Consider the following 19,813-nt stretch of genomic DNA (forward strand, 5'->3'; position numbering starts at 1 on the left):
AGGTACGCTTGATTTTATTTATTTTTTAATAATGTGGCAAAATACTAGGCTTTACACCAGGGTTTGGGAACATCAAATGTACTTCTAAATAGTCAAGGAAATCAGATTTTGTGCATTTGAACCAACAGTGTTAAATCTAGTTAAATCTTTAATGTTTTTACAATCATGTGTCAATTACCGTAATTATATAATGATTAGAAACTTTAGCTTCATTTTTTTTTAGGTATTGTGAAATATTTGTGCATTGGGAGTGCAGACTAAATGCGTATTCTTTAAAGTTCCACCTTTCGAACAAACTGGATTATATCACTGGCAAGCAGCTGAGGCTCCTCAAGGGCAGCAAAGTGACCACCTTGAGGCATCATTGTGTATGAGACAATGTTATGAAACTTCATTTGGGCCCAGGATTTCGGACAGTGCATCAGCTCTCCAGGGAAGGCAGCCAATCCAGTCGGCACAAATATTCTTGTCCTAAACAAAAGATTACAGTCATCATTTGACTCCGAAAACACAGGGCCTCGAGTATTGTAATGAATCCAATCCACATACTTTGAATCAATCCTGTTGTCAATATTAGTCTTAAGGTTCTCTTTGTAGAAGCGCATGGACGAGACGATGGAGCCCGTAGTCCAGTAGATCATGATATTGGTTAAGAGGTCATCCAGGCTAAATTTCCTGTGCAAAACAACAACTTTTTTTGGGTAATCCCATATAAACATTGCTGATTGACGGAAAAAAGATCAAAAATACTCTCAGACCTTTCCAGCCCACCGTCCTCTCGACATATGTTCTCAATGTCAGTCGCGGTGGAGAACTTTTCCAGAATGTAAGCAGCCAAGCCTGCAGGAGAGTCATTCACTCCACAGCCTGTTAAATCAATGGAAGCCATGTTGTTTACCTAGCCTCTCACACGCCTTTGAAGGCCGAAATACTGTACAGTGAAACCTCCTAATTACCGCGACACCATTGTTCATTTTGACAAGAAATTTTAATGTAGTTTTAGTTATAGTCTTGACTAAAATTAATTAAAGTTTTAGTCAAGATTTAGTCATCTGATTGTATTTTAGTTTTAATCCAATTTTAGTCAAAGGAAATAAAAGCAATTTTAGTCGACTAAATTGACAGTTTGGTTATTTTCTTTCTGCATATATTTCAACTTTTATACAGAAAATTATAGCACACCTATTTGTAACTGTAGTTTAACACGCAAGACGGCTTTAATACATCTGTGTCTTTACTGTTTCAATGAAACATGCTGAACTGACAATAATATAACTTAGTTTTCACCTAAATTAGAAAAAAAGTGCTTAATTGCTTGAGATTAATCTAACAGCTGCACAATGAATGTAAACATGTTTGAACATTAAATGAAGTCCAGTGAACAGTTTCTGAGTGGTTCTTTTTCTCTAACCCGCATTTCATTCCTTCTGATTGGATTGTGTGAATTTTTTTGTCACTGTGTTTTCATTTTAGTCATTGACAAAATTGTCAGTCAATTTTAGTTATTGTCTCAATGAATGGCTTTTTTTTTTAATTTTTATCTAAAAAAAAATGTGAAGAAAATTACAGGACTGTCTCAGAAAATTAGAATATTGTGATAAAGTCCTTTATTTTCTGTAATGCAATTTAAATATGCAAAAATGCCATACATTCTGGATTCATTGCAAATCAACTGAAATACTGCAAGCCTTTTATTGTTTTAATATTGCTGATTATGGCATTTTTTTTAGCTTGGTCTGAGGAAATATTCAAATATTTTGAGATAGGATACTTGAGTTTTCTTAAGCTGTAAGCCATAATTAGCAATATTAAAATAATAAAAGGCTTGCAATATTTCAGTTGATTTGTAATGAATCCAGAATGTATGACATTTTTGTTTTTTAATTGTATTACAGAAAGTAAAGAACTTTATCACAATATTCTAATTTTCTGAGACAGTCCTGTATGATGAAAACTTTGTTGACGAAATTATCATTGCCCGACACTGAAATCGATCAATAGTAATACCAATTCCTATATCACCATGAGCACTATTTGGACTGATCCGCGTACCGCAATTGTGCTGCATGTTCATGCGTGTTTGTGTTCCTACCGACGGTGTCTGGTTTGGTAGCCTGAATGTGCAAGTAGCCTGATTCCCTCAAGATGTTCCACACATTCTTTTCAAAGAATGGGAACAATCGGCGGACATCTTCCCGACTCAGGCCCACCAAGAAGGGCAGATAAGGGCCAATCAGGAGGGACAGCATCACTTTAAACCCTTTTCTCGACATAAACATGTTTAAGTGAAGACCTTTCACACACCTGTATGACAGATTGAAAGAAGAAAAAAAAAAGATTGTTTAGGAAAAAAAATAGCCAAGATGCACATCATATTGAAACTGGTATGGTATTTTTTTTGTATATGCTCAATTTGTGTGCAGACTAGAGTAGTGATATTTTTACACACTTATTGCTTATAACTTATTACAGCTGTGATGTGCCCTATTGAGGCATTTGCAGCATCAGTGTCTTTTGCACAAAGCAACCATTGACCCGCACTGAAGCTCCATATTGTTACCATGTGAGTAGATAAGTGTGTGGAGACAATTCCAGTTTTCAATTCCTTCTTATTTTGCAGACTGTCTTACTGAGGTTTCATCTGTGCCATATTTATGGTGATGAGAGATCCCCAGTCTCCTCCCTGCAGATAGAACTGCAAGAACCCTAAACGCTCCATCAGCTTCAGGAAAATTCTGGCAGCGGCAAGAGAGTTGAAACCTACATGGATCGATAGAAAGTAAAAATGTGAATATCCCAACAACCTGTTATGAATCATCTTTCTACTGGAGAGAAATACCTTGTTTATGGGGGGCCTCAGAGAAACCATATCCAGGTATAGACGGGCATATGACCTCAAAGGCGAGATCATTACGGCTGTCTGTGAGAAGTGGCAGGATCTTGTAGAATTCAAAGAAGGAGCCTGGCCAGCCATGAACAATCATAAGCGGGACAACCTTTTGATTCTTTTTGGGAGTTGGCCGCACATGGAGAAAGTGCACATCTATTCCTGTTGACGAGGAGAAACGTTTGAAGAGCAGCACTGGAGAAATGCTATGCACGTTTTTTAGTGCCAACACTGAAAATGATAGATTAATGTTAAAGTTTGGATTTTTTGCTGTGCTGTTATATAAATGTCACTGAGAGATTGACTAAAATGACAAAGTCTATCACTCGATGTCACCATTTATTTTTAATGTAGGGCTCTAAACCCTAATACTCCTCTCTATTATGTACCGGTATATCAAATGAATACCTTCAATTTTTGTTTTGAAGTGTGGATACGTGTTCAGCATTGCCACTTGTTTTTTCCAGTCAAACTCGTGTCTCCAGTAGGAGACCACTTGTTTGAGATAAGTTGAATTGAATCCATACTCGAAGGCGGCGTCTTCCAAAGGGTCAGTGTAACGAGTTTTGTCGAGGCGCTCTTGAAGCTCCTGAGGAATTGTCATTTTGTACATGATTACATTTATTTTTGCAGTCTGTTAAGTTAAAAAAAATGACAATACATTAGGCTACCTTGATTTCATCATCTGAGGTTTTCACTTCAAAAGAATATATCTTGTCGTCTTCTGACTGTGGTTTTTCACCTGCTCCCCACCACCCTTCGCCTAGAGGAATAGTTTGAACTTTGTTGTGACATCTTCTGTGCTGGATGTACAGCAAGGCAACCCCTGCTGCAACCGCTGTTCCGATCACAATCTGCTTGTGGAAAACATCCAAACTCAGGAATGAGTCTCTGTATCATGTGAAAACACATTTTAGTTTGTTACTCATTGAATCAAATGAAGCCTAGCTTGTCGCTGTAGAAGTTCACTTACTTCAAAAAATGTACCCTTTGCATTTTGCTTGTAAGGTAAACGCCCACCTCTGGATTTCACTCAAGTACACTGAATGAAAAGGGTAAATTCACAGAACTTTCACAGCTCTTGTAAATGAACACGAAATATTGATACTGACCCAATCTAAGCCGTTTAAAATGAACCGAATACGAACGTTGGGCGTAAACATAAACGGGGTTTTTCCGGGGCAAAACTGCTCCCAGCCACCATTCCAAAGAGCAATGACTTTGTTTTTTTTTTTGTTTTTTTGTTTTTTAATGAATTTGATTGGCCCAAAAATGAGCCATTCACCGAGCGTGACTTTATTTCGTCAATGTATTTGATTGGCCAAAAAATGAGTCTTCACGGGGCGTGACTCTACCGTGACGCAGTTGTTTACATAAACGAGAGAAGCAGTGGCGTCTATCTAACAGTGTATTGACTTGTGTACGATTAAATAAACCGAGCTATGATTTCGAGGGTAGCGGCAGCCTTTTTATTTCTTGGAGTAGCTGGCGTCGTAGGCACCGACCCGCTTGTCGGGGGATTCAGCGATGCGGACCCCCACGACGAAGGCGTGCAGAACGCCCTGAACTTCGCCATTAATCAACATAATCAGGCTTCGAACGACATGTTCCTAAGAGTAAAGACAGGAATAGTAAACGTTCAAAAACAGGTTAGTGACGTTCAGATAATAGCAACAAATCATTACATCAGTTAATTTGGAATGTTACTTTATTTTTTTTTTATAGGTAGTCTCTGGCTTGAATTACGTCATCACTGTTAACATGGCAAAGACTGCCTGCAGGAAGGACTCTCCAGATCTGGCACAGTGCGACACTATAGCCGGGGCTCAGGTATGATTGGTCATCATTAGTTTTGAGTTCAGCACATCCTTGTTTTTATGGAGGTGGTCAGGATCACGGTTACCACAGATTTTGCACTTGTATGGGGTCTGGTAGCAAGGAACGGACCGTGTTAATTTAAAATTAAAAAATAAGTGACTGCAAAAATGCCTGCTGATCTTGTTATTATGAATATTGTAATTATTGTATTTGTGATTCATTTATTGTTAAAGGAAGTTGCATTTTCTTACTTTCTAAAGCGGCGTACAGGCATACTGATTAATGGGCCAAGTTTGTGATCAAAGTCAACAAAGTCTGATGTCTCACGTTGGGATCTATGGAGTTCATTTTATTAACTAATTTAACTCTATAGAGATCTTCTAATAATCGTGTAGTCTGCTGGGAAAATGTTTAGGGCCTTTTGAAAATGAGCAGTCACTGACCACAATCAAAATGACAAGTCAGTTTAGCTTCTCTTCTATTGTTGTTCTTTTCCGCAAGTTAGTAACTTCCACTGCAGTAACTTCAAGTTACATGTACTTTATGAAGACATTTCTCCCCCTCATGTGTGGCCATCCCCACATACAAAAAAAAAAAAAAGTTAAGGCCTCCCCCATACTAAGTTAAATGTGTTTGTTTGAAAGCGCTATATAAATAAACGAGTTGAGTTGAGTACCCTAATTATTAAAAAAAAAAAAAAGTTAACAAAGTCATGTCATGTATGGTACATTGTCTTAACTTTTTTTTCTTAATTGTGTCACATAGAGTACATGTTTTAATATGGATTCTGAACTGTTTCCTCAGCCTTACCAGTGCAAATTCACCGTGTGGAGCCGTGTATGGTTGAGAAGCTTAGAGATGACACACCCAGAAGAGTGCAGTTTGTAAAATGAACCACGTGGGAAAACATCAGTGTAGCTTTCAAACACCTCTTAAGTATAGAAAGTTTCTGCATCCTTAGTCAACATTTTTTTTTTAATACTGTAGCAGTATTGTTTCTGATTTCAGTGTCACAATCATGTTGGCTTGTATCAATTTCTTTGAACTTACAAAAAAATAATAATTTTAGTGAAACAAGCTAACTACACATATATGCACTATATTGCTTATTAGATTTTTACTAACAAAGTGTTATGTGTATTGTTATGAAATTAAAGCACTTTTAACAAATGTATCCTTGTGTGAGTCACTCATGTTATGTAGGGCTATATTCTCCCTTTCTCATGGAAGCTTTTTGAGTCATGACATGCCTATCGTGTAAACTTGGGAACCAGTGTGCATGGAAACACAAATGAGCCATGATAATTTGATACACTGAAGAAAACCTGCAAAGTGTACTACTGAAATTGGAATTAGGTAAATCGGGTCAGGCCTTCCTGTGTGGAGTTTGCATATTCTCCCTATGCCTGTGTGGGTTTTCACAAGTTCTCTGGTTTGCGACCACTTTCCAAAAACGCAGAGTAGGTTCTTTCAAGACCCTAAATTGGCCACAGGGGTGAATTTGAGTGTGAGATGATCATTTGAATCAGGTGTGCTGGAGCAGGGGAAACATCTAAAACATGTAGGAGAGGAATCCGGTCTAGATTTTCTCTGCGATTGGCTGGAGACTGATCAGGGTGTAGCTGTCTCTCATCCAAATTCAGATGGGTGAGGCTCCAGCACATATGCAACCCTGCCTGGTGAGGCGAAGCGGCACAGATTTCTGTAACCATATATATACAGAATACTGTACTAATTAGTAAAACAAATGCAAATGCATAAGCCATTGAAAAAAATTATAGGCAGATTCACAAATGTGTCCGTTGTTCTCTGCATGGATCAATCTGTAAATGTGGTCTCTGTAAATATCGGACCTAAACTCATGCCGACAATGATCTGTAAATGTTGGAGACCCGTAGCGAAACATACCAGACCAGTAGGGGGCGCATGAACCGATAATATTGGCCACTGGGCCTTGATATAAGCACATAGCCTACAGTTAGTTCTTCATAAATTGACAAACTTGATCCGTGGGAATCGGCTTAAGATACAAGAAATACTTCCCCTAAAAGCATCCAAGCGTGTTCATTTCCTGCCTGGGTGAATTCATTTTCCTGTCTAAATTTACCTACATAGGTGTGTATTTCGTTAAATCGCTCTTTGGCTTCACCTCTGCCTCCTTGCCTTGCTTCCTTGCATTTGGGTCCACCACCACACCTCAAGCTTGACAATAGTTAATTGTGGCGCATAATGCACACCTGTGGTCCTTATTCCATTTAATATCAAAATAAATCTACTTAAAATCACGTGTAAAATTTCCCCAAAGGCTCATGCGTTAAATGAATTACCAAAGACTAAAACGAAGGACATTTTTGCAATAGTTTGTTAGTTTTGTAAACATAAAATGTAGTTTCAGTTTGATTTTTTTTTTTTAGTTTTGTCGTTAGTTTTAGTTAACTAAAATAACCTTGGTGACTACACGTCCGGTCCACGACAGAGCGAATTTATCGGCTAATCTGACTGTAGTGAAAGACAAAATAAAGGTGTAGTTTGAGCTTGGCATTAGTGAGGTGGATTACAACATTTTGTGGTAAATAGCGTCAGCTGCCGTGCAGGAGGAGCAGAACAATTAGTAGGAGTCTGATTGAAAAAAAATGCTGGCCGGTTGCATTGCAAGACGTCTGGCGCCACTGCACCGGTGCCGTGATACGTCAATTATTTGACGCCTGCGGGGTCCAATCGCATTTGCGGGTGAGGGGGCAGTGCCACACCTTCCTGCCCTCTTGCTCCGCCAGTGCTTGGAGCCTACCAAGTAATGGTTGTAGTAACTACACTCACAATTCAGCGCAAGTCAGACATTTTCAAGATAGGTAGATGTTTGCTTTCACACTTGACGCCAAGGGAGGCAGTCAAGAGACCAAACTATACTTCCGCATCTCCTTTAAATCTTGCTTAGATTGTGCGGTTATTTTGATTCTAAAATGTTGCGTTTTCTTTCTTCTTTACTGCAGTTTGACTGATTTCATAAATGCAATTCTTAAAGAGTCATCTATGTATATCAGGTAGATTATATCCATCTTTACTTTAAGAATCTGACATACGAGGCAGCAGGTTGGCCTAACTTAGTGCTTTCAGAGCTGTAACCTGTTATTCAATTTATTCAACTGGGTTTGAAACCCCCCCAACACCTGCAGACATTGTAAAATGTTTAATGATGTCTAAAGTAGGTGAAGTTTCTTGGACCTTCAACATGGAACTATTTTGACTTTTTCAAAACGTTAAGAAGCTGTTTCAAGATAATGTCATTGGTTGTTATTGCACTTTAGTTGGGGGGAAATTGTCCTAATCTTTTACCCCCATTATTCATACATTGGCCACATTTGGGGTCTATTAAGTCATTTTGTATTTGTTGATTGGCTGTTTACAGAACTAAATGTCCCATTAAGAAAGAGGTCAAATACAAGTGATGTTTTTTTTTTTTTTTTTTAGGTTTGAAATTTAATTAGACAATAACAAGGGATGAAACACAACACCATAAAGAAAACCACAGTCAACAGCAATCTGAATACATTCCAAAGAAAGGGAAAGACAGGAACACAAACTTGTTGAAAGTTGATGATCTGGGTTCATGAAGTAAATCTCACATGTTATAGCGCTTTGTCGTTCATCTTGTCTTCTTCTTCTTTTTTTTTAAGAGAGGTTTTAAGTTTCCTTTCTTCAGACAATTATGTTATACAATTGTTTTGTTTCTCCACCCCCCAAAGTTGAGAGGTTTCTGGTGACGTACAAGGAATGAAGCACAAGGAAATGACATTTGATAATTGATTTGTTGAAGGCTGGAGTGACAGTCAGCAAGGTAAGAGATTTTTCTCTTTATATTGAAAAAAAATGTCTCACAGGACAGCAAATACTTCCCTTATCTGTTGTAAAGATATTAAATAAATGTTACTTTATTTTATTCATATCGGAAAATAACTTGTGAAAATATTAAGTAAATCTTACATGTCTTAAATATTTACTGTTACGGCTGTTATGATAAATTCTACTAAATCTTGTTTAAAAATTGGAATCTCTTGTTTCATTCAGTTGTTTTACTCAATACCATTAAGTACTGTTTGTTATTTTCTTTTCATAGTTGCTAGACTTCTACCACAAATCACACAATAATCAGAGGACCACATGCTGTAACAATGTTGGTGTGTAGTAACATACCACACCTTAACACATTAAGTGCAAAATAGAAAATTAAATTAGCTGTTAATGTAAAAGTCACCCAGCAAAGCTTGCCGTAAAAAGCTACCATATTTCAAAACAGTTACAGTATGTATGAGTCTTTATATATGATTAATATTCCACCTGCAACTATTAGCATTCATCAACTTATCTTGACACACCTTGCCAATACAATCACATTATATTTTACATGTCAACACTAAAAACTTCAGAAACTGATGACATTTGCACATAGAATTAGTAAACCAATCATATAATTACACAAACATACACGCATACAACAAGAATATAAACACAAAACTTGTTTTTTGCTCCCATTTTTTTATGAGATGAACTCAAAGATCTCAATTAAACTTTTTCCACATACACAAAATTACAATTTCTCTCAAATATTATTCACAAACCAGTCTAAATCTGATAGTGAGCATTGTACTGTACTGACTCAGAAAACCAGTCAGACCAACTGGTTGTATCGGCAAAGGAGAAGCGCTCACTATCACAGATTTAGACTGGTTTGAAAACAAATATTTGAGAGAAATGGTGATATTGTGTATATGGAAGAAGTTTTAGATCTTTGTGCTCATCTCAGAAAAAAAATGGGAGCAAAAACAAAAAGTGTTGTGTTTATATTTTTGTTAAGTATATATTCTATTGATCTTTTCTGCCCAGAAATGAAGGTCCTTCAAAACGATGAGCTAATGACAGCCGAGGGTGTTCTGCTGGAACACTTGCCCAAGAGTTTTCAGGTTGGCCTGCGGGCATTTTGACATTTTCATTTTGGTTTTCTTGGAGCCATACGTGTTTTATTTGTCAACGAATGCTACCGTTTCACTGTCTTTGCAGGTGTATGGATTCTTATATGCTCACAACAGAAATGAACCAAGTCCGATACAGGTTGTTGTTGACACATGGCCCGATTTTAAAGTCATCATTTGTCGACCCTATCCTGAGGTGAGTTTGTTTACATATAATTTTATCTTTTTTTTTCATTGCAAGAAAATGTATCATTTTTCATGTTCCACATGCCAGAAAGAATTGGATTTTGTGCCCGAGTTGACCATATACTGCATGGATGAGCGCATTTTGAAAAAAATGTTGATGACGGAGGATGCGATTGATTGGAGCTCATATATTGCTGGAGGTAATGCTGTGACAATGAAGGAAAAACTGCTGTGACTGATATTACTTTGACATTTAATGTTAACTTGCACTATTAATATTTCTTGGGAGAAAAAATGGGTGTTGGGGGTGCTTTTCTTTCGAGTGGTAGATTAGAATGTACCTTTCAAATACTTTTTCTGACAGTCCCGTTCACGCCACGTCAGTCCAAGCTCGCGTTCTGATAATTTCGTCTTTCTCTTCCTAACTGCTATTGTTCTGTCATGTCATTTATTTTTTTATTTTTTTGGGCGCAAATCCAGCAATTGTACTTTGCAATGTGTGGCAAATCAGCTGGCAAACATTGATAGGCGTGTTTGGGTTGAAATATTACTGCAAGAACCTCTGTGAATAGGTCGTTAAATGCAATTGAAAAGCAATTAATGGCACGATCAGCGGTTCAACTCTTTGTAGATTTGGCCCTCAGTAATTAAACAGTTGCAGAACCTGCAGGGTGATAAACTCTCTGACCGCAAATGGGGTATATGCCACGGAAGAGGCGGGACTGTTTTTTGCACATCAGTTTGTTTCTGGTTCGGTTTGCGACTTGTGGGCTGCGTCAAAAATAATTGTGCTTCCGACTTTGTGCCCATTCAGGTGCGCATTCGCAACCTGGACCGTAAATAAACTGATGTGCAAAATCACATCCCGCCTCTTCCGTGGCATATTCCCCATTCTGACACGGAACTACCGTGACCAGCTAGTAAAGCACAATTAGTACCAAGACAAATTGTAACCACAGTATTTTCAGTACCTCTGTGTTAATCCATCATATAAAAAATGTAAATACTGTATATAAATTTGAAACAAATAGCCTCCCCGCCTCCTATTATTTATCACTGTACTCTTTACTTGATAATTTGCCTCAACATGGTATGCTAATCGGGAATAACCAGTTTTAGCTTTGTGGAATGGAGGGGTCTTAACTACTCTCGAAAATTTGTGGTGTTTAAACCTACTTAGTCAGTGTTATACACTGACCTAATCTATGCTACCAATTGTGCATATCAGGGGGAAAAATACATTCTATATGATGCATGCATAATAGACAAATGGGCTGATATTAGGTTTTCCATTTATATTTTAAATGATAAGAATTTAAAGGGATACTTGACTCACTGAATCATTTTCAGCAGTGAAAAGTTCATATTTTGTCCAGAATTAATTTAATAACTTAATTACTTTTCATGTACAATTAATACCTTTAAAAAGTATTTTTTCTACTTGCTGTCGACTGATGATTACATTACCTGTGCTGAGAAAGTAGGTAACGGACAATCATGGCTCACCTGTTTTCTGGGTTTGGTCGGTAAACTGAGCCATGATTGGTCGTAATTGTACATGAAAAATAATGAAGTTACCGCATTATTTATAGACGAAATCTGAACTTTTTAACTGCTAAAAATAGCTCAAGTATCCCTTTAAGTTCTATAGAACGATTTTTTAAAATATAATTTTTTTTTTTTTTATTAATCACCATTAAAAAAAACACTATTTGAATTATTTTTTGAACGTGCACAAATCACAAGAAAGATCATAAGAAAGATGCCAAACAATATCTAGCCCAAGGGCGTCACATTCCGCTGACTCTGCAACCCTCAGATATTTTCATGAAAACGTGTTCCAGACATGTTAAGATACCAGGGAATGTTTAAAAATGCGGAGGCGAGCAAAGAGAGAAAGCTGTAAACCTATACTGTAACTTGCTGTCCTGACTGAACAGATGGCGCATGTGTTATGTTCTGAGGTTTGGATCCCAAAAACGCAGACACAAATAAGATTTTAACTCTTTATTAGATGCTGGTTACATCAGTTCAAAACAGACACTTGACCTCACGGTCATGACCCAAACATAACCCTTGCATGGCCCAAGCATAACCCTCGCATGGCACTAGTCATGACAGTAAACATAACCCTTACATGATCCTAGTCATAACAGTAAGCGTAGCCCTTGCATGACCCTTGCATGACCCAAACATAACCCTTGCATGACCCTAGTCACGACAGTAAACTTAACACTTGCATGACCCTAGCCATGACAGTAAGTATAACCCTTGCATGACCCTAGTCATGACAGTAAATATAACACTTCCATGACCCAAACATAACCCTTGCATGACCCAAACTTAACCTTGGCATGACCCAGTCATGACAGCATGTTGGTATTCAATGGGTTTTTTCAGATGCAGTTAGCTTCAGAGCAGTATCCAAATTATCACCTCCACAGATCACAATGCATATTAAAGGTTAAGGACTTTTTAGTAATGCACCAACAAGCACTTGTCCCTATATTTCACATGCTGGCGCTCCCTTGAATTAAAGACATTTCGCAACAGCCTGTAAATAGAAACCTGAATAAAAATGTTGTGTGTGGTTTTATTGTAGGCTGTGACGTTTCACACGCGTCTGTTCTCCAAGAGGTTTCGTTGAACAGAGAAGTCAGCTACAAATCCTTGGCACTCACTCGTATTCTGCATCTGCCAGATCGTAGCCATCTTGTCTCACCAGCAATCAACAGGTGGGCACAAGTAATGATGTTGATTCAGACAGATTATTTATACGATTCAACAGTAATAATTTTATTGTTCCACTCTGTTTGTACAGTGATCTTGAATTAAGGATTTCGTCTCTGGAACTCTCCCATGCCCACTTGGTGAATCAAACCTGGAAGTTTGGAGGAACTGAACAAACTTACAAATACCTCGCATTCCTCATCAGCAACTTCCCTACGTGCTGCATAACCGATGATGAGGGTCGGCCTGTATCATGGCTTCTTGTGTATGAGTACTTGGCATTTGGCGTGTTGTATACTATGCCTGAGCACAGAAACAAAGGTTATGCCAAAGCTCTGATCCGCAACATGTCCCAGAGATTCTTAGCTCAGAGCTACCCAGTGTTCTGCTACATAGAGGAAGACAACATGGTCTCCTACAACCTTTTTAAAAGTCTCGGCTTTATTGAAGAGCCCTCATACAGAGAGCTTTGGTTTGAGTTTAACTTTTGAAAGCAGTCCGATTTTGAAAAGCAGTTGACATGTTACTTGCTCAGTGAGGCAGAGGTGGTAGCAGTCTGATTCTGCACATGCTCAGACTAACTTTTTGGGTTGTGTATTTACATTGATTTTATTGTTCTTTAACATTTTCTTAAATATATTTTATTCATGGTGGGTTGGGGGTAATGATTTACAAATACTTTGTTAAGTATCTGTACCTACTTGACTTTTTCTGATTGCCTCTGAAAACAGAATTATGTCCTTTCTATTTTGTGGGACAAAAAGTGCCATAATGTAGTATTTTTTCCTTGTTCTTTTTAGTACGATTAATATGTAAGTAAGGGGAAACTTCTGTTTGCAGAGGGGGTTTTTTTTTCTCACTGTGTCAAGTGACCAAAACAGGTATTGTAATTTGTAGATAATTGACATGAGGGGAAAAAAAAAGTTTTACTTTTGTACTGAGGGACATTGCAGGGTTTGCACTTTTTAACTTTTACTTCAGTACTTCTTCTTTACAGTGCAAGTAGCCCAGTAGAGTTGGGTGAAGCAAAGGCTCTGTATTTAAGTATATATATTTTTTAAAATAAATATAAAAATAACCCTAACCCTATGAAACAACAATTGATCATCTACAAATGCAAGTTAAAGCTACCTTGCAAAGTGACCAACAACCTCAAGAAACTCATCTGAAATGGATTGATGCAAAGTGGCAAAATGTATGCTTTGGTATGATGAGTCCACATTTCAAATTGAAATGAATGTCCCTGCTTATTTCAGCGAGACAATGTACATACTAGGGATGTGACGATATCCAAACATCACGTTACGATCTTATCACGATATGAAGAGCACAATATGATAATGATCACAATATTGTGAGGAGGTTGGTGATATAAAAAAGGTCACAGTATTGTAAAAAAAAAAAGAGCTCATACTAAAAAAAACACACACACAATATTGTGCTTTTGTGCATAACAGCAACACATTAAAAAAAAAAAATACAATCTCTAATAACACTTAATATTGAGGCACTCACTTGCTAATGCAAGCACACCTTAAGTTCCACCACATATCAACTTGGTTCACAAGGATATTATGTTCCCCTAGTGGAGTTTAAACATAGAAGGGCCAAAACATGCCTTGCGAAATTAAAGTTAACTAAAAAATTAGCCACCAGAGGGTGCCATAACTGCACAAATGGAATTAAACCTGGCTTTTTTTTTCTAAACAGATGTGCTGCTTTAAATAATATTGTGACATGACGACGACAGTTTTAATATCGCACTATCACGATATTGCCGTTATTGTTGCATCCCTAGTACTCACAATATTTTACTCCCACACCACGCTGTTGTAACACATTAGGAATGTAGTTTGGCATTGTCTTGCTGAAATAAGCACGGGTGTCCATGAAAAAGACATTGCTTAGATGGCAGCATGTTTCTCCAAAACCTGTATGTAACTTTCAGTAATGGCGCCTTCATAAATAGTGTAAGTTACCGATGTCACTGGCATTAGCACAGGCCCCATACCATCACAGTTGCTAGCTTTTGAACTTTGCAACCAGATGGTTCTTTTCCTCTTTGGCCCGGCGGACATGACGTCCACAATTAAGAACAAACAAACAAAAAAAACAATTTGAAAGATGGAGTCGTCAGATCACAGAACACTTTTCCACTTTGCATCAGTCCATCTTAGATGAGATCTGGCCCAGAGAAGCCGGTGATGTCAAGTTGCACTTATTTACGGTTGTAACACTGAACTGTATTTACTGACATTGGTTTTCTCAAATATTCCTGAGCCCATGTAGTTACATATTTTGCACATTTATATTGTTTTTTGATACAGTTGCCCCTGAGGGATCAAAGGTCACGGGCATTCAAGGTTGGTTTTCAGCCTTGCTGCTTACATGCAATGGTGTCTCCAGATTCTCTTAACCTTTTGATGATATTATGGACCATGGATGATGAAATCCCTAAATTCTTTGCAATTCTACGTTGAGTAACTTTGTCTTTAATTAAACTGTTTAACTATTTCTGACACACTTGTTCATAAAGAGGTGAATTTCCAGCTTTCTCCTTTTTGTCCCCAATCATGGCACCCACTTGTTCCCAATCAACCTGTTCACCTGTGGAATGTTCCAAACAGGTGTTTGATAAGTATTCTTTCTTAGTCTCTTTTTGCCGTCTGTCCCAGATTTTTTGGGACCGTGTTGCAACCATAAATTTCTAAGTTGTAACATTCAACATCTTGTCTTTGTAGTGTATTCAATTTAATACAGCTTCAACATGATATGCAAATCATTGTACTGTAATCACTTTTTATTTATGTTTAACACAGTGTCTAATTTCATTGATTTTTTTGTTTTTTAGCACCATAATTGTTGTTATACTGTGGCACTTTTATTTTGGAAGTGATACTTTATTGTGTTGCTTAATTCTGACCTCTTACCATACGTCACTTCCTGTGTTTCCTTCGTCGACCTTCTTTTGGGAGGTGAGTTTAGGACAGTAAAATCAGAGCATAACTGTCATTATTTGTGCTGATAGAACTGTAAATGACCCAGACTTCATATAATTAAGTTGTAAAAGTGTATTCCTATTAGTTCTATTCAGCGTTTCTGATAATTTGATGCGTTTAACCGTCCTCGGATAACCGTAATAAAATGCTACGGCAAAATCAATAGGACAAACTAGAATATTGCTGACACGTTTCCAGTTTCCCTGCCAAAGTTGACACGTTACTCATTTTCTTTCTACAGATAAATCTTGAGTTTTAACCATCAAGCAAAATACTACCACTAAAAAATAATAAATAAATAAATCACATTATTCTTGAATTGTAATTGTACTGTTCTCAACTTTCCCTCCATAACCCCTATTAAACAATGTACCGTGAACATGGAGAAAAAAAAATTAACACAAAATGGAAATTCACAAAACACACCAAGGAGGTAACAAATGATATAAAAGCCAAATAAAGTAAATTAAATTACCAAAAAAAAAAAAAAAGAACCAGTGTAAACTCAGACAAATATTTTATAAATACTGCCGTAATTATGTTTTCACATAACCCTCAATGGATTTTGGTTTCTTATGCATGAATTCGGATCTATGTAGATTTTTTTTCCTAAAATTCTAATAATGTTTGTTAAATAAAATTGCATGTGGGCAGTCTTACCATATTCAAAATTACCTAAAAATAGGTTTCCGAAGTAAGGAGAAGTGGGGATAAATATGATCTATATTAAAATTCTGTCAATTTTCACAACTATTTTGTGTATGGCCAAGACCAGAATAAATGGATTTATGGTTCTTTTAGCTCACCACAAAAACTGACTGCAATATATATACATAAAAAATCTGAGTTAAATTTCAACAAATATATAATGGTTGGCTGGAGTATATGTATAATTTCATCAGAAATGTCTTTCATTTTGTTGGTACACACACACACACACATACGCACAACGAACAACTGTTAATTATTGATAAAATCTTGACTTTTGAACAGTGAAACTTGCTGAACACACTACATTGGAATCAAGCAACCAAAAATGAAGGTCCTTCAAAAAAATGAGCAGATGACTGCTGAGACTGTTCTGCTGAAACATTTGCCCAAGAGTTTTCAGGTAGACCTGCAAACATTTTAACCTTGTCATGAAACATTTTAAGTAACTGATTGCTTTGTTTGTAAATCAGTGCTGATCTCTTACTGTCATTGTAGATCTATGGATACTTATATGCTTGTAACAGAAACAAACCAAGTAACGTGCAGTTCATTGTTGATACGTGGCCTGATTTTAAGGTCATCATTTGTCGCCCTGACCCAGAAGTGAGTTTGTAACCCAATTTAAAATGTTGGTAGCTTCCTTTTCTTTGGTCCTCCTCAAAATTCTGTTTGTATTTCACAGAACAAACAAGCCTCGGACTGGCCAAAAAAAGTAATGTTCTACTGCCTGGATGAGAAGATTTTGAGGAAAATGTTGCAAGAAGAGGATACAATCGACTGGAGCACTTATTTTATAATTGGAGGTAATTTTATAGGTGGTGCAGTAAATACAAGTGTTTGAATCTGAGATGAATTTTGTAATATTTAATTATGGAATGAATATTATTATTTGGATTTTCATTGCAGGCTATGACAGTTCTCATACCGCCATGCTCAAAGAGGTTTCAACGGAGAGACAAGTCAGCCACAAACATCTGGCTCGTACACATCTGCTCTATTTGCCAGATAGTAGCCATCTGGTCACACCAGCATTCAACAGGTTAGCTGTTTTTAATAATAAGGTTAGAAATGATATCAACCTCATAATTTGTCATAGCTGCAATTTTTACCATACAAACACGACTTAATTAACTCTTTGACCGCCAAAAACATTGAATCACGATTAATAAAATCACGATGTATGCCACCATAAACCTTAAATGACGTCAACTCCGTTTTGTTTTGTTTTGTTTTGTTTTAATCAATGGGCAGTGTAACATCTAAGTGCAGTGCTGCCTGGTCAATGGGTTGTAGAATCAAAAACACTCACTAAATATGGCCACCAGATGGCAGCATTGTATCTCTTCAATGGCCTGCCAAATTACAATGAAACATGATGAAATATGATGAAATAGAATGTTTTCAAGGATGACCTGAATGATAACGTTTTGATAACGTGTGGCAGTAAAAGAGTTAATCACCAGGCCTTAAAATGGATAAAGAAATGAACACAAAGCTGTGAAATTAAACTAATGTTATGTTTTCTTTCTTTCTTTCTTTCTTGCTTTCTTGCTTTCTTTCTTTCAACAGTGATATGAAATCAAGGATTTTGTCTCTTGAGCTTTCTCATGCTCACCTGGTGAATCAGACTTGGAAGTTTGGAGGGAATGAAACTGGGTACAAGAAAATTGTAAGACAGATCAGCAACTTCCCTTCATACTGCATCACTGATGACCAGGGTCAGCCTGTATCATGGCTGCTTTTACATGAATACATGGCAATCGGCATATTGTATACTCTGCCAGAGCACAGACAAAAAGGTTACGCCAAAGCCCTTGTTTTAACTATGGCCCAGAGACTCTTTGCTAACGGCTACCCAGTTTACTGCTATGTAGAGGAAAACAACATGGTCCCTTATAAACTGTTTAAAAGTCTGGGCTTTATTGAGGATCCCTCTTACAGAGAGATATGGATTGGATTTGGCACATGATTTTGAGAAGCAGCTGACATACAGTATGATCAGTCAGACCAAACTTGTATCACAGCTGAGTAAATCACCTGTCTTGCATGGAATAAGCCTGTGGCTTTTACGCAATTAATTTCATGTAATCTGCTTTGTGAAGCGGGCATGAGCAAACTCACCTGCTTGACAACTTGATTTTTCAAATCGATGACATTCCATTGAATTGATAGCTTAAATTTGCAATTGTCTCACTTCTGCTCTCAAGCCTTCAGATCTTTATATTACAAGTTGCACTATTGCATTTATACATGGTTTACTATTGTTCCTCTTGACTTACTGTATGTTAAAATGCCTTTATTGTATATTTGTAACCTCTGCTACGTAGCCACTCAGGGGAGTCAGACCGATCACAGCAGCAATTTCCATGTGGATACGCCAACATGAAAATGATGCCGCATAACCAATTTTTAACTACTTGGCAGTTGTCCCCAAATTTGTTTGCAACATAATTTGTATTTTTTTAATTTTTTTATTTTTTAAACATTAACATTGTTAAATATTGCAACTTGAACATTCACACGTGTAGCAATAAGACATGCCAACTGATTCTGTTCTGTAAATATGACCTGCCAATAAAATTAGTTCTCTTACACGGTTTGCTATTACTCACTATTTAGCTTCCAAGAGCTCAGGGTAGCATGGCCGCAAGCCTATTACTCACTATTTAGCCAAGAACTAGAAATGAGTAAGCAAGCGCATACCACAAATACAAAATATAAACAAGAATATTTGCTTTCCCAACGTGTATGTCAATTTCAACATAGCAATTCTGCCTTTGGTTACAGGCATTGTTCTTTCTTGGTCTCATTAGTCCACCAGTGGTGCCAGTGTCATTGTAATGTAGCCCCTCAAAGTCTTAGTGGCACAAATTTATTATCTGCGTCCTAGTACAAAGTCTTCATACAGATGCAGTAGCACCACTGTGTAACCAGCTCCGGCTCTGTAACAGGTGTTTCTCTGTACTTAATGTCTCTCTCTCTTGTCTAGCAGCTTAGCTTGGATTGGAACAAGAGTCTCTTTTTTTCACTGCTGATTCTGCTTTTCCATTGCTTTGTGGGTAGCCTGGTCTGGTGACACAGTCATGTATTTAGTATCTGCCAAATTGTTTATTTCCCCAAAATCTGAGAAATAATCCTTTGTGTAGATAGTTCTTATTGTCAAACAAAGGGATCTGTGCCCACCTTCGCCCGCTGCCTGCTTGGTAGTTCATGTGACATCAGGGTTTCTTTCTGTTTTTAGTCTACAGTTCATTCTGCAGATGTCACATTTACTGATATACTTTTGAATTTGGTCATTCATACCTAGCCAATGGACACATGCCAACAAAACAAACTTTGCACGCACGACCAGTCGAATGACTCCAAAATGTCTGCAGTAAGATAATGTTCCCCATTGTTGTTTTTAGCCAAAGGCTAACAATAGCTCTGGGTAGCTATCCGCCCACACATTTGTTGACTTACTCTTTACTATAAATGCCAACAGAACATTGAAACTATGAGGTAATATAAATTCA

General features: G+C 37.3%; 4 protein-coding genes across 4 annotated transcripts; 3 read left to right on the forward strand and 1 right to left on the reverse strand.

The window, feature by feature from the left end:
- Window positions 1-3: 3 nt before the first annotated feature.
- Window positions 4-4,159, reverse strand: ephx5 (epoxide hydrolase 5). The gene is made up of 10 exons (XM_077495425.1): window positions 4,000-4,159; window positions 3,861-3,929; window positions 3,559-3,778; window positions 3,296-3,476; window positions 2,840-3,049; window positions 2,631-2,760; window positions 2,093-2,304; window positions 759-867; window positions 550-675; window positions 4-471 (listed from the first exon to the last, which is right to left on the reverse strand). The coding sequence occupies exons 2-10, from the start codon at window positions 3,881-3,883 to the stop codon at window positions 273-275; spliced, it is 1,410 nt and encodes a 469-aa protein (XP_077351551.1). The 5' UTR covers window positions 3,884-3,929; window positions 4,000-4,159; the 3' UTR covers window positions 4-272.
- Window positions 4,160-4,228: 69 nt separating this feature from the next.
- On the forward strand, window positions 4,229-5,879 carry cst3 (cystatin C (amyloid angiopathy and cerebral hemorrhage)). Its single transcript, XM_077495428.1, has 3 exons — window positions 4,229-4,536; window positions 4,613-4,717; window positions 5,510-5,879. The coding sequence occupies exons 1-3, from the start codon at window positions 4,330-4,332 to the stop codon at window positions 5,591-5,593; spliced, it is 396 nt and encodes a 131-aa protein (XP_077351554.1). The 5' UTR covers window positions 4,229-4,329; the 3' UTR covers window positions 5,594-5,879.
- A 2,646-nt stretch (window positions 5,880-8,525) lies between these two features.
- LOC144001256 (glycine-N-acyltransferase-like protein 3) lies at window positions 8,526-13,269 on the forward strand. The gene is made up of 6 exons (XM_077495427.1): window positions 8,526-8,540; window positions 9,587-9,663; window positions 9,761-9,868; window positions 9,947-10,058; window positions 12,461-12,593; window positions 12,680-13,269. Exons 2-6 carry the CDS (start codon window positions 9,589-9,591, stop codon window positions 13,077-13,079), a joined length of 828 nt encoding a protein of 275 aa, XP_077351553.1. The 5' UTR covers window positions 8,526-8,540; window positions 9,587-9,588; the 3' UTR covers window positions 13,080-13,269.
- Window positions 13,270-15,517: 2,248 nt separating this feature from the next.
- LOC144001061 (glycine N-acyltransferase-like protein 3) lies at window positions 15,518-18,890 on the forward strand. Its single transcript, XM_077495018.1, has 6 exons — window positions 15,518-15,563; window positions 16,581-16,698; window positions 16,794-16,901; window positions 16,981-17,101; window positions 17,205-17,337; window positions 17,868-18,890. The coding sequence occupies exons 2-6, from the start codon at window positions 16,624-16,626 to the stop codon at window positions 18,265-18,267; spliced, it is 837 nt and encodes a 278-aa protein (XP_077351144.1). The 5' UTR covers window positions 15,518-15,563; window positions 16,581-16,623; the 3' UTR covers window positions 18,268-18,890.
- Window positions 18,891-19,813: the final 923 nt, after the last annotated feature.

The sequence above is a fragment of the Festucalex cinctus genome, chromosome 14, assembly GCF_051991245.1.
Source record: "Festucalex cinctus isolate MCC-2025b chromosome 14, RoL_Fcin_1.0, whole genome shotgun sequence".
Classification (NCBI taxonomy): Eukaryota; Metazoa; Chordata; class Actinopteri; order Syngnathiformes; family Syngnathidae; genus Festucalex; species Festucalex cinctus.